Raw genomic sequence first — 15,207 nt, forward strand, 5'->3', positions numbered from 1 at the left:
GTATCATTAGCGAGGAGATGTACTTCATCCAGAAGCCCTTTGCAGCAACATCTCGAGAGCAGTGATGGTATTAATGCTAAGACCTCTGTAGGGCCCTCACTGTCTGCACTCCCCTGCATTAAGCAGCACTTGGTTAAGCTCTTGACGTCGCACCTCGCAGAAGCTGAAAACAAGCAGCATTCAGGGGATTATAATGATCGGGAAATTTAGTCAACACATCTGAAAGAGTCCAAACGTCTGCCTGAGATTCTGTTGCAGCCCACGAGAGGCTTTCACCCCGAGACGTCTGCAGGAGACACGAGTCTGACAGTGCATGCATACAAACTAGGGATTTTTATCTATTGTGACAATTAAACAACTGATGAAGAAAAATATCACTTTGTTGTTTTGGTTTATTGTGATGTCATTTTGTGGAGTATCTTCAACTGCTTACGACTTAAAGCTCACGTAAGTTGTGATCCGTCTGTTACAGTTTGTATTTAACATCATTTTAAACAGGATCATGTACAGAACAAAAGACGGAACTTTAAGCCTTCTATTGCAATAAGAATGAAGGCTCTAACTTTGTTTCACCCTGATCACGGGGCCCATCGGCTACAGTCTGACGACGATATATCCTCTGGGAGTGACGGTGAGTTTTGCATTTCGGTCCGCCGACCCTGCTGCTCAGCATCCGAACGACTGAGCCAGAGTAACGTCACACTTTTCTACTCTCTCCTGGACAAAGAATATCGGCTTTAGGTCGACCACTAGGTCTAAATAAAGTATTCATTAGGGTGTAAACTTGTGTGGCAGATATGTGTTGTAGTGAATATGCAGTCCCCTTATAGATACTGTTTACATTCACTAATGGTAGTTTCCGCGATGTCTCTGTGGCTATATTTAGTAGATTCACTGAGATTTAATTTAAATCAAACTAGCTAAAAAAACTAGACTTCCCAGATCCAATTTCCTGTCAGAGCTCGTCTCAAACTCGCAGCAACACTTTCAGGCGAGCGCTGTGGGCCGGGGGGAACTGCCCTCCAAGTGGAACTGCTCCAATTTTTGACATCAAAGTCTCAAAGTCCAGAGGAGTTTCACTGCTACATATGTAGAAAAAAACTTATATAAAGTTCTTCTAGCTGCAGAGAGCTGTGTGAAATCTGGCAGGTCGGTCGGGGCTGATAACTACAAGCTTTAAAAATGGAGGAGTCAGGGGGTGAGAGCTAACCAGACCTCTGTAGCCTGCTCCTCATGTCTGCCTGAGGCTCCACGCTACATCAGCCTCCACAGGAACTACCACGAATCTATCAGTGAGACCGGGATACTGAACCAGAGAGAGATTCGTGAGCCTGGTGCAAACCCTGAAAAGTTTGAGCTTCTGGTTCACCTCTGGGATCTCCCGTAGACTTTGCATCGTGATGACGTCGCTGATTGTTAAATGGCTTTCTGAGCTTGAGGAAACTTTTACAAATATAAAAACTGTATGGATCAAGACCTCACTTCAGAAAGGTTCAGAGTTGATGATGTCACGTCAACAGTTTTACATGTTTGTATGAAGGGTGTCTCTTGTGCCCGACTGAGCTACAACGCACTTCTTGGTTTAGCATAAACACCGGACACCGGTTAGCATATAATCTGAGCACCTGCAGGGCGGGGACAGCGCCCAAATTTGTCCCACACATGCCAGACTTGAGGGGAGAGCTTTTGATCAGCTGACTGTCTGACTAGATTTCTAGTGGCTCGGCATGATCACGATCTAATGCCTAAAAACAAGACTTGCTGCTCACTGTGTTTTTCTTTGTTTTGTTTGTTCGTTTAACCTTACATTTAAGTCTTACCTTTCTAAACTTGTGCCTGCTCCACCCGAGGCATAAAAGATTCACCCGGGTGCAACACGAACTGGGCTAAAGTCTAAATGGTGCACAGGGCGTGATTTAAAGTCGTCGTAACTTCCAGCTCGAAGCTGCTGCATTGACTTTAACCTTTAGTCTTTGTTATAGTTCAGTGCTGACTCTCAATGTGTTCTCCGGAGCTGAAACGCGGAGACTGTGTGTACCTTCTGCTCCGTCTCCATGAAGCGCACCAGGTCGTCGGCGTCCATGTGGTCCTTGTGGTTGCTGTAGGTGAGCATGAGGAGGTACAGATCCCTGCGGGTCGACATCATCTTGTAGAAGGAGCAGAACTCCTCGAAGCCCAACGTCCCCTGGTTGTCATCCGTGTCGGCCTCCTACAAAACAAACACAAAGACCACCTTTAGTTTTTTGTGTGCGTTTCCTGAATAGACTCATAATTTAAACGGCTTTATTTTTCACACAAATCCTAAACAACTACTCCAGGACCTAGACAAGTGCAACTTGTACTTAGACCCCCACCGTCTAAAGCAATTTATGTGGTAACAACATCGAAGATTACATTTCACTTTCCTGCAATCCTCATTAAAGTGATTTATGGGTGAAACTTCCCGTCTTTGCTTTAAACTCTGAAAACTCGTAAAATCCCTCCACACGTATTCAGTTTGTACTCCGAGTCTGAAACATTCAGTGAGAGTGTTGACTTGGATTTAGCTCAATGCAGTGTTAATTTACATTTTACACTTAATCTTAAATCAGTACAGGCCAGATTTAATCCACGTTAACGTCCCTGTGGTACTCTAATAAACCGCCTCATCTTAAACATTTGTAAAAACAAAAAACACTCAACATATTCATCTTGTTTTAGTTGAGCCATTATATATAAGTGTTCAAACATCAACAAGAGAGCTACGTCAAACATCCACAGACTTTTATTGTAAAAGCTCTGCTGATGAACATGGAGTGCAGAATCAGAGCGAGTCATTCATTCAGACACAAACGTGTTCTGCAGGCCGTCAGGAAAATAAATATAGACTTTCTTTATGCATTCATGCTTTATGCGAGAACCCACTACCGCTCCCGCGAACACATCACCCCCGTCCTCCAGAACCTCCCCTGGCTCCCTGTTCCTCAACGCATCCAGCTCAAAGTCCTCCTCCTCACCCACAGAGCCCCCCATAACCAGGCCCCTCTGTACCTCGCAGACCTGCTCCATCGCCACGCTCCCTCCCGCAGCCTCTGCTCCTCTGATGCAAACCTCCTCTCTCCGCCACTCAGAACCCAGCACCGAACCCGACAGAGCTTTCTCCACAGCTGCCCCCTCCCTCGGGAACTCTCTACCCCAACACATCGGAGACTGACCTGACCTCCTTCAAATCTCTGATCACGACCTTTTTTGACCTGCTTTAACCTCTGATGCTGATTTTTTTCATTGTTCTAATAGTTCCTCTTATTGTGTTTCTTTAGTTGTTTTAATAATTAAAGTGACTTTGAGTATCATGAAAAGCGCTGTGTAAATAAAATGTATTATTATTGTTGTTAACAAAAAGCTGTTTTGAGTGAATACTGATGTAAACAGTGCAGCACGCAGCATGAATGAAACTACAGAATCTAAGGAGGATTCTGAAGACTTGAACATGTGGAGATCCTGGACTCCTAAAGAACATGTCAAATGTTATTTTAAAAGGATTATAACAGAGATTGTTTCCTCTGTGGCTGTAGTCGGTTAGAATAAAAACCTGTTGCTGTGAGTAGTTTATTCATCATTATGTTTTTCAGACACTTTCCTCTTGGCGACGCTCCTGAGGCTGCAGGGTCAGCTGTCAGAGCTGCACTGCAGGTGTGTCACCTGACACAGGCAGAGGAGGTAAAGAAATCACGTCTGAACCTGACTGAAAAAATTAAAATTAAAAGTATATTTTTCTCTTCACTGATCACAAAGTGCTAATAGAAATGTTCTTTTCCTTCCTTAAAGTGTTAATAATGTATTTATATTTAATTCTTTGATATATAAATGTAATAAGTGTTTTTTGTCTCGCTAACATCTCAACTGTTTCATGAAAAAAAGGTCCTAAATGAATTTATTTGGTCGTAGTTTTGGATGTGAAATCTTCCACCATCATCACAGGTTTGCTTCTCTCGCTGCGACAGGCCGGACAGACTCTGACTCAGACTATGAAAAGGCGACGGTCGTGCACTAGATCGAGGTTAACGAGAGCACGGCAGTGGGTCACGCCATGACCCGTGTAATCCTGTCCTTAGTTTACTGACGCCGTCTGACCGTCTCCGTATGCCGAGCGGCACCGGAGGCAGCGGCTCAGTGTGGGCCGATGACGTCTGTGCCGGTCGGAGCTCAGCGTCAGAGCGGCTCAGTCTGCAGCACGCTGCGCTTTGTATCAGAGAGGAGCACATACATCTGAAGTGTCCGAGTTTGATTCTACAGGCTTTTTATTATCCGACTGTATCATATGTCCGCTGTGTTATGGGAATACTGTAATAAAGAAGTGAATATAATAACCATCTGGATGCAAACTTAATTTTGTTCTGTCATGCTTTTGGGAGGAGGCGTGAAGCTTCCACTCATGTAAAGAATATCATTCATGAGCCACAGACTGTTATTAACCTTGTAATTGAGTTGGCGACCTGAAAGTTCTGACTGAATATAAATGAGAGAAGAAACACGCTCAGACACACGTGTATGAAGAATCTACATGTGGATTCATGCTGCTGATATTCCATCCACTTAAAGCCTCATTATGCAGAACTTTGACGCACCCACAGTTTCCCATCTCACAGCTTTGGTCCAGACTTTCGAACTTTCCTCTGAGAGTCCGGTTTGTTTGGACAGGTGAGAACACGCTTCAAACTCTGGTGCGGACCAAACGAACCACGGTCCAGATTGATTCAGGTGAGAACACAAACAGACTCAAAGTAGGACCTAATATAGGAAGCAAACCAAACACGGTGCATTGTGGGTTGTTAACAGAAGCTGACACTGGCAGAGAGACAGACACGCAGACAGGCAGCAAGATGAGTAGAGGACGAGGGGGAGCGACAGGTGAGGGCTCTGATAGAAACATGGGCTGACCAAACTACTAAGACGGAGGTGTTCAAACTGTCCAGTGACACTGAAGGAGAGTGGGACTGATCGATCTGTGGAACAATGTCAGTTAAAAGGAAAAAACACTCTTCTCTCTCTTCTTGTTCTCTCTTTTCGTTTACTTCAGGGAGTTGTCCCATGTGGAAATTCTGACCAATCAGAGAGCAGTTACCTAGTGTTTTCTGTTTTGCTGTTGTGTTTTCTGTTTTGCCGTCGTGATTTGCACTTCAGGGCCACCGTAGGAATGAGGAATCAGCTGTATTTCATTGTGCATATTTTCCATTGTAATGTTCTGACGGTCAGTGTGAGAATGACCATCAGTCAGGTAACTTTAATTTGAAAATCTGCAGGAAGTCTCGTCTCGGTTGCAGCCGTGCAGCAGTAAAGTTACAAAGAGTCTCTTCATGAACGGATGACGAGGAACAAACAGAGAATCATCTCTGAGTGAAGCTACAGTCAGGCCCAGCTCTGCTGGAGCTTTAACCTGCAGGTTCACACAGAGATCAGCTTCATTACAATATTTTTAGCTTTTATTTGATTGCTTATCCAAAAAATGACTAGGCGACAAAGTGAGAGCTGACGAGAACCAGCACCAGGCACAAGACTTCAGCCCAACCCAGCAGATTTGGTCTCCACTTTTTCACGAAGGACCCAGAAGGATCAGAATCAGAAGGTTTACACACTTTTACACTCGTGTCTCTTTGCTGAAGAGACCTTGCAGAAGTTGCATCCAGGCACACAGATCATAATACAGTCATTTCTCTCCTCCACTAATACGGCAAAGTTTTGGTGTCAGTCTTCCTCACCCTCAGACCTCCCAGCTGTCAGCACCATGCTCTGCCTCTGACGCAGCTCACACACAGGAAGCCGAGTGACTCACAGACACAAGACAAACAGTTCATGTCACCAGACTCAGCTGCTGGCTTTGCATTCATGTCACTTGGTGGGCACTAAGATGTGACTGGGTGACACAGGAGTGACAGGCACAGATGCATACAGACAGGCTTACTCATGTGGAAACAGTTATTAAGACAGAGATCTGGGCTCTGACGGCTCTGTGCCGCGGCAGGCTGCAGTGACGCACATTCACTCTGCTGTTATGTTCTTATAAGGATCAGGGTGACGAGCGCTGGGTGGGAAAGCCATCTTTATGGGGAATCACAATAAAGTTATGATGGTAACGATGATGAACTTTTAACTGATATAGATACATCTGAAAGCCGATCAGTGTAGAGATAGGGACATCAGCCAGTTCGTCTGCAGGTCTCTGCCTCACGTCAAAGCACTGTTCGAGCTGCTGTTGAGAAAAGTGTCGTCTGTAAAGAGAACAACAGAGAGGAAGTGACGGGCACGAAAGCAACATTGAAAATGAACTCCTGTTATCCTCCTAAGATCAGGATTGTTGACAAAAACCGGGAACAGGACGTCAGCTATGTTACAATTTCATTTGTCCAAAGTGACGTACATCTGAGAGTTAATATGTGGAGGTTAGCAGCAGCTAACGGGACGTCCTGTGTCCACTGAGGAGCGTTTGAGGAACACTGATTTTAAAGGGGACATGTTTTAGCCATTCAAAGGTCAGACCTGAGCCACGATTGGCTGACAGTATTTGGAGTGACCACATCCCCCACGTGGGCGATCCTGCGCTGTCAAAGCGTCAAAAAGACAGATTTATTACTTGAAACTACTTTTGTGTTGTTTTTAAAACCGGTTTCTACGACCTTTAGTTTTTAAAAAGAAGGAAACAGCCGTACAAATAGGATAGAGAAAACTTTAGTGCATGTTAATAATGGATGAACCATCTGCTTTCTTCAGGCGTTCTTCATTATCAGGATTCTCTTCAAACTTGCAGCACTATGAAAATGATCCCCCCCCATCGCCCTGTTGGTGAAAAACACTGACAGAAGAGCATCACTCCGCTCTCCACCAGTTGGCCTCCATCTTTACTCATTCTTGGAAGTGAAGAAGTTCTTGTCTGGAGCAAACTCACAGAGGACACACGAGAGCCACAGGAGGATCACGAAGTAGAACAGAGTCTTTTTTATTGGACCAAAAACATCAATCCAGCCTTATTCATCCCCGTTCATTATGCATGAACTCAGGCACTTAAGTTGTTAGCAGCTCGCGCTCTGTGCTTTAGCTCGACAGCTAATATGGATTAATTCATCAGTTAGGGCTGCAGCTTCCCCTCCACATGTACATCTGTGAGTCTGTGGGGTGATAAATCATTGAGCAAAGTCTCTGCTGCAGGAAGCTGCTTCACTGCTCTCGTTTACAGCTCCAGCTATCACATCCGACCACCTTCCTGTGACTCATGAGCACCAACGGCTCAGCACGCCTTTGCTCTGTCAACACAAACTAAAGAAGCTCTTCAGGCTTCATGGAGTTAATACACAGCTCCGGGGCTGGAGAGCAGATTAATGCGGCGTGTCAGGGAGACGATTTCATGTGGAAAGTGAGGAGATGCAAACTGCTTCCTTTTAGACCGCTCATTTGACTTCATATAATTACCTAGTGGCCGGTCTCACAGGGTTTCAAATGCAGAAAGGTCAGTTTCTCCGCTCTCTCTGTTTACACAGTCCCCTGTGTTACTGTGAGGAAGTGTTTTAGCAGAACAACTGACAGTTAGATTTTCATAAAGTCCTGTAAATGTACCAAAGATACACTACAGAGAAGTTTGCCCAAAGTCCACCCAAGAAAGGCTCTGGTTAGACGCAGGGCTGCACAGTGAACCTCATCTTCAACATCATCATCATTATACTTGAATAAGCAAAGACAAGCTTTCAGCAGCTGTTCAACATTTACCGTTAAACTTTATTTGTACTACGAACGTACAGGACAGGGCTGCATGATGTTGGAGCGACACCTTTCTTTATAAAATAAATACAAACAGACTTGTGGGCTGCAGTTGTGTTCTTTATACAGTATGTTAACAAACCATGTATCAATTCTAACAGTGTTCAAATGTATGTTTCATCAGCGTGATCAGCCCAGTGTCGGCACACACAACCTCCCGCCATGTGTGCGCTGCAGGTGAAGCCACTTAAAGTACACACTCCGCCGCACATGTGCTCCGTGAATGGTCGAAAACGGCACGGCGAAAACAGTACGACGTCAGCGCTCTCAGGTGACAGGAGAGGCAGCAACCACTGTAAGAGAGAGACGGTAAAAAGGCCGGACTGCGTGGGGACAGGAGGAAGCAAGTAAACGATCAGCTGGAGCTTCATGTGCGTGCGTGAATCTAAAGCATGCGAGTTCAACATCTCAGAGTCTCCTGCAGAATGATCGGGATGAAGGCTGAAGAAATGAGTGACAGGAGGGAGGGGGAGGACTCTGCTGCTGTGCTGCCTTATGCACAGAAATAAAGGTTAAAAAACAATGATAACATGTTTTTCTCCGTCTCTCTCAGGCGTTAAAAAACAAACAAAACACGTTCTGATATTCTCAAACAGCTTCACAGACGTACCTGTCTGCACAGCACTCGCAGGTTATCAGTTTAACACGTGTCTCACTTCATCCGTCTCTCTCTCCCTCAGTGCAGCGGGTCGGGTTAAAGGCGCCGACAGGCCGAGCACATTGGTGGCATTTAAAAGCCTAATTCTGTAATACAGGTAAACATTCTTACTGGTTTAAATCAACAGACTTATAGTTTTGCTGTAATATAATAATTAAAGGCCCGTCTCAGATAAAGGCGTTGTTTTGTTTTTTGTTTCTGTGCTTCTTTTTCTTATTTTCTGTCCTTCCTGTGTTTTGTCTCGGCTGCTGAGACTCAACATTTTCTCTTTGGGATTATTAAACTGCTCCGTCTTTCTCTCAGTCCATCTGTGTTTTGCTGAGATGCTCATCTCTGGCCGAGTTTTGCTCATTATTTTTCTTGTGTTTAGAAACCCTCAGAGATCTTGTTGCAGCGTTTGCGTTTGGCTCGTGTCTGACTGACTGGTTATGTTCTGAATCGTTTCTTATAATTCGTCAGCTTAAAGATCTGCTGCCACCAAACACTTCGAAAGTAAAACCATTACTTATGAGTCCTTAGACAAACGCTTACAGTCAACAGCTGCTGGTTATGAACTTCATGTATTTTCATAATAAACGCCCTGTTACACATTATACAGTGTACACGAAGGAGGGCAGCTTATGTCACAGTAACGTTATCTATTCTGAACACTTGTTCAGAGATGTGCTGATTGTTGAACTGTATTGTGTGTTATTAAAGTGTGTTTCTCACAATGAACAGAGGATGTGCTGTCCTGCTACAAACAGTTACTGTCTGCAGAAGGAGGAACGAGGTGGACGTCCACAGCTCCTCTCGCTCTGTAAGTGGGTTAAGCCGAGAAACTAGCCCAGAGACTGTTAACACACAAACCTTCATGAATGTCCCCACACACACACACGCGCACGCACACACACACACGCACACACACAGAGGGTCAGATCCTTCCCGGTGTGTTTAGCCTGCATTACACCGACGGCCATCTGTGTCCCAGCAGCACCATATGGGTGACGGCCAACAGGCCAGCGGACTTTGTGACAGCGAGGAGGAAGGCTATAACAACAGTGTTAAGACGGCAGCATGCTAATCCTCCGCTGTGAGCCGAGCTGAGTGTGTGAGCCAACATCTGTAGTCTCAGCAATCAGCCCAAAGTGTCTCAACTGCTCGTTCACAGTCTGCCACCACAGAGCACACAGCGCGCTCTGCAGTCACCTCATAAGCCTGTTTACTGTCCCAACGAGCCGGACTGTGCCGATCATTACCTGCACAGTGACATTCATTGCTCATGCTAGAAGAAGACTTTTAAAGCCTCAGGATATTTGTAGTAAGTAGTAAAATGCAGTGTTTGAATTAGCATCCAAATCTGAGTGAAAATAACTATCAGAAAACGTAGTTTAAGAACAGCTTGTGTAGCTGTTAGACCTCTTCTCAAGACTGTGTAAGCGTTCATCACGATTAGATTGACATCTGCCTGGCTCCGCCCACAATTACAGCTGAATCATATGAGTCAGAATCAGTTAGTTACTCACTGAATGATGAGTTACATCCAATCAAACCAACAATCAGAAAGGCAGCAAGTTCAAAGACAATGTTAACAATCTGCATTGGAGCTTTCTTCTAATACTTTTTAGATGCCTTCTAAAATGTCCAGAAGACCCTTAATTACAAAGTTAAAGTTAGTCCAGTGGTCTAACTTAACTCACAGATGAGGCTGCGTGGACCTAAACATCTGGCTGACCAGACTTAATATCTGTTCCTCTTGGTTTCAGCCTCATCAGACAGTCAGAGTGCCATTCTCTCCCCAACAAAGAGCTTTTCAATCGTGTCCCAAAATAAGTGTTTCAACATTCAAATAAACAATTTGAGTTTCGTTGTGTACGGAGTAAAGATAAGATAAAACTTTATTAATGCTGAGGAAATGAGTGAGGTGAGTGTAGAAGTCAAAGTATGAAGACACCCAGCCACCTCTGACTCTCTGTGATCACTCCACCTTGCAACAATGACATCATCACAATAACTTGTCAACTTCTGCGGTTGAAATCTGGTTTTTGGGCTTTTGATTATTCCAAACTTGTTCAGTTTTCGGACCACAGAACCAAAAAACTATTTAAAACAGAACTAATGTAAATGTTGATTTCTGCTGTATTAAATAAGCGACAGGCTGCGTGGCAGAGAGGTCAAAAGGGCAGCTGTGCTCACATATCTGAACCCCCCTGATGTGGCTCTGCTGTCCTACCTTGAACATCTGTTTGACCTTCTGTCTCGGCAGGTTGACGTTGAGCTTGTGCAGGAGCTGAAGGACCTCGCTGATGCTCAGGCTGCCGTCTCCGTTCTTATCGGCCTCAGTGAAGGTCTGCTTCAGCCATGTGATGACACCAGGGGTTAAGGAAGGTCAACATGCAGATAATAAACAGTCTTTAAAGCTAGGTGGTGCAGCCCTATGATCAAACAAGCCCCCTCCCGGGCTACATAAGTGAAGGATATTGGTCTCGGGTCCGCTGCCTCTTGGCCAGGCTGTCCTCGTCACTGATTCCAGCCATCAGGTATTTGAGGCCTGTGATCCAGGTCCGCGCCTCCTCTCCTGTGCCCGACACCAGGTCCAGGGACTCCATGTGCTCCCCGTAGTACAGACTGAAGCAGCAGTTTGGGTCGAAGCTGCCCTCAGCGTAGCGCTGGAAGATCTCAGACTGCTTCCCCTCACACACCTCGCGGATGGAGTCGATGGAGACTGATGGAGGAAACAGGAAGTCAGAAAGTGAGCGGTGAAAAAGAAACAAGTACTTCAGTGCTGTACTGAAGCGCTGATATTGCTGTAACAGTAAACTTCTCATTTTATAAGACGATACTGATTTTTGTTTAATCCGTTATCTAACAGAGAACTACTTTGCCTTCCTCCCTGAACGTTTATTTCTACTCTTCACTTTCACTCTGATTCCTCAAAACTTCTTTCAGTCGTGCGGCGTGAAACAAGCAAACCTATTTAAAAAACAATAAAGCAAAACTCAGTTTATTAAACCCAAATCATCCCTCTGTGGTCTCAACATTTGACACTTTCCACCTCTGGCAGAGTCGTGAATTAATTGTGGTGGGCACTGGGAGAGTTTAATGGGGAAATTCTTCCTGGTGATTTCAGGCTTTGTGATATAAAGGATTAAAAACACTCGACTGGATGAGCAGTGCCCCGAGAGCTCTGTTTATTAAGATGCAACATTTATGAGATGTTAATGACATTTTACCGGAAGACGCTGCCTCCAGTCATTCATTAGTTTTTCCCCCTGACAGCAGCACATGATAAGTACTTCTGTTCTTGTTCTCGAACAGGTTCATTCCCTGAAAACCTCCCAGATCTGGAGGAGGAAACAACAACACATATCTCTGTGTGTCTTTTATACGACATGGAGGATGCACTATTAACATACACACTCATACATAATGCAGTGATGTAGCTGTACACTCATGTACACACATCCTCCCCTGGGCCGTGCGGTATAGAAACCTCTGTATTCAAGGCAGTTGTATGGATTTATACAGACTCCTGGATGTCAGAGATGCTATCGACATGACACTCGACACACTGCTGCTGTGTTATGAGGGCTCCCATGTGGCTGCAGATAGGACACGGTTTCCTGCGCCTTTCCTGACTGCAGCACTTTTATAAATAATGGAAAAGTATACAGCAGGTATCTGGAAGGCAACGATAACCTGCACGACATCCGTCTGGATCACGTGCCGAGCTGCCGGCAGCACGGCTCGAGGAAGATGATCTCAGCTGGTCAGCGCTCAGACTCTCTTGTTTGTCGACTTTCTGACCTTTGACGGCCACGTGGACTTTGCACATCCATGTTGCATTTAGGACAATCAGTCTGACACTGACGTGATCCTCTGCTGTCAGCTATCTGCTATTATATTAATTAACACACAGGCTACACGTTAGCCTAAATCTTAAACCAGGAATCGTTGCAGAAGAGACGCACTTCAGCATTTCTTTGATCATATTTGAAGACAATGAAAAATGTCACAGCAGGGATGCAGCTGTGTTATGTTTGTATGTACGGCTGCTCCCTGTTTGTCTTTGCCAGGACACTCGTGAAAGAGATTTTTAATCTTTTTCCTGGTTAAATAAAGGTTAAATGAAAAAACATTATTAATTACTTTGGAGAAACTCGTGTTTGCGTTTCTTTCCACAGACTTTATGAGAACAATTAAACTGAATAAACTTCAAGATTCCCTGAGAAACAACGTTTTTATTCGACTTCCTGAAAATCCTGCCGTGCTCAAGTTTAGTCAGGAGACACAGGGTTGGGCTTTTTTGATTGGTTTGGGCCAAGTAATATTTATGGATTGGAAATACTTTATTTTTGTATGTTTTTGATAATTTCTCCTACATTTGATTTATCTCATAACTTTATTAACCAGAATATTTACTGTCTGGATGCATGACCTTAAAGCAGACACTGACTAAAGCCAGTCAGATGGGTTCTGGTGGAGCAGGAGAGCTTACACTGGTAAAATATAAATCTCTGTTTGTATATTTTATGGGCCAGAAAGAGCAAATGTGCTGCCAGAAACACAGGTCAGCAGATCGGTGTGAGCAGACCAGAAGCCTGCAGTGTTTCCTGTCCGTCAGGCGGTCCCAGTAGGTGCTCTGTGATAAACCTCTAGAGGCTGACACACCTCACACAGTGCCAGGGGACATGCTGCCAGAAAGGCTGCAGCGGCTCCACTGTTGTATCCTCCTCCAGTGAATGACACCTGTTATACAAAGAGGGACACACACACACACACACACACACACACACACACACACACACACACACACACACACACACACACACACACACACACACACACACACACACACACACACACACACACACACACACACACACACACACACACACACACACACACACACACACACACACACACACACAGGCTGGGGCTGGGGCAGTCGGGGTGTGACTAAAAGCTGGCAACACGCGATTCCTGGGTGGATAAGGAGACAGGAAGTTCTGCCCCCACACAGATCTCAGATCAGTTCAGTGATCTAAACTCGTGTTTTTAAACCTTTAAAGGAACCTGTTGTGATGTGCCATTAAAGTGTGTGTGTGCCATTTTCCTTGAGTGGCACGTGTGTGTGAAAGACCGTGTTTGGGCAGATTAAAGCTGATGAATAATTAAGTCGACTTAAGAAGCTTATTAAATCCAGGGCTACAGAGGAGGCAGAGCAACAGGAAACTGAGCCCCTAAGCCCCCATGAGACGCCCAGACATACTGAGAGCTGCTGCTAAAAGTCCCTCTGCCTCCTTTATTCTGAAAACACTGCAGGAAATTTATTTGCTGTTTAATGATAATGTTCAGGGGAAATAAATGTCCAATTCTAAAAACCAAAAACACCTGCAGCCCCGAGGGAAAGTATGAAAGAGGAATTTACTTTAGGAGAACTTAAAGCCTGTAAGACATCAACAGATTAACAGACAGACTGGGAGGGGCACGGGAGCAACGGGCAGTGTATGTTCTATTTATAGCTCCATAGATATATCATCAGCCGATACGGGCCCAGCAAAGATTTATTACGAAGAGCGTTTAAAAACATTTTTTGGTTCAGGATGGGACAAAATATCGATACAGCAATATATCGTTTCCCTGACTCGTGCAGTACAATTATGGTTAGACTGTGTCAGCAGACGGTGGTCTCAATCAGTTAGAAAGTACAATGATGTCACTCTTTAATAAAGTTATTGCAAGCGGTCTGTCTGTCTTTGCATCTTCACACTGGTGCAAACTTGTTTTCATTGCACTGACATGAATCTTAGAAAGGCCACACTCTCTATCCGCCTGATCGTTACACCACGTTAAAACAGCCTTAAATGAAAGCTGACATTCTGCACTACAGCTGCAATGACTCATCGATTCTCTGTTATTTTCTCCTCCGAAAGCTTTGAAAGTTGTATTAATAGACGTAGTGCGTCATTGTTGTTTGTTTTGTCTCATTTCAAATCCATTACACTGGAGTCAGAACAAGACTTCTCCAAAACTAACTGAACCTAATAATGAAGAAATATAATGAAGATATATCATTCGAACAGGTCCCACCTTATGACCAGGGACAATAAGGGACAACCCTAGACCGCCAGTGGCCCAGTGTCCTGGTCTGACTCAGTTTGAGGGGCAGCTGTGGCTCAGTGGTAGAGCTGTCGTCTCTCGGAAGGTTGGTGGTTCGATCCCTGATCCCTGACTGCTACAGTCACATGTCGAAGTGTCCTTGGGTAAAACAGTGAACCCCAAATTGCTCCCAGTGGCAGAGCCATCGGGTATGAATGCATAGATCATTACCTCTCAGATGTACGTCACTTTGGACGTGTCGGCTAAATAAAATTGTAACATTGTAACATTGTAACACGACACAGTGCCTCCTCACTTTATGTCCCACCTTATCCCCTTTTTATCTGGACACATTATCCACAGAGGTCTCCAAAACTTACTAAGCTAAGAGACCTGGTAATTAAAACCAGTTCAAACACTGAGGTTTGGGTTAGAGACTGCCAGCCAAACTGCTGATAGCTTAGCTCAGGGGTTCCCAAACTTTTCCATGCCAAGGCCCCCCAAACAGCATTAGCTTCTGGCCGGGGACCCCCAAACCCACAGACAACAGAGAGTGGGACAGTGTTGATTTTTTTGGCAGCATCCTCACCAAGCAATTCTCGGACAATGTCTTTGGTAGCTGGTAGAATCAAATCCTCTCCAATTGTGTGAGGTTTTTTAGCACGAGCAATGTGGTATGA

The 15,207-nt window shown here is 44.8% G+C and overlaps 1 protein-coding gene across 1 annotated transcript in view; it reads right to left on the minus strand.

Annotated features, from left to right (window-relative positions):
- Window positions 1-15,207, minus strand: part of plch2a (phospholipase C, eta 2a) — a 173,965-nt gene that overhangs the window by 31,621 nt on the left and 127,137 nt on the right. The window contains exons 3-5 of the mRNA XM_069660988.1: window positions 10,907-11,150; window positions 10,659-10,788; window positions 2,039-2,209 (exon numbers count right to left, since the gene is read on the minus strand). Coding sequence (XP_069517089.1) covers window positions 2,039-2,209; window positions 10,659-10,788; window positions 10,907-11,150 — 545 coding nt within the window. The remainder of the gene's footprint in view (window positions 1-2,038; window positions 2,210-10,658; window positions 10,789-10,906; window positions 11,151-15,207) is intronic.

Source organism: Semicossyphus pulcher, unplaced genomic scaffold, assembly GCF_022749685.1.
Source record: "Semicossyphus pulcher isolate SPU_LCO1_2020_fin unplaced genomic scaffold, fSemPul1.0.p SCAF_13, whole genome shotgun sequence".
Classification (NCBI taxonomy): Eukaryota; Metazoa; Chordata; class Actinopteri; order Labriformes; family Labridae; genus Semicossyphus; species Semicossyphus pulcher.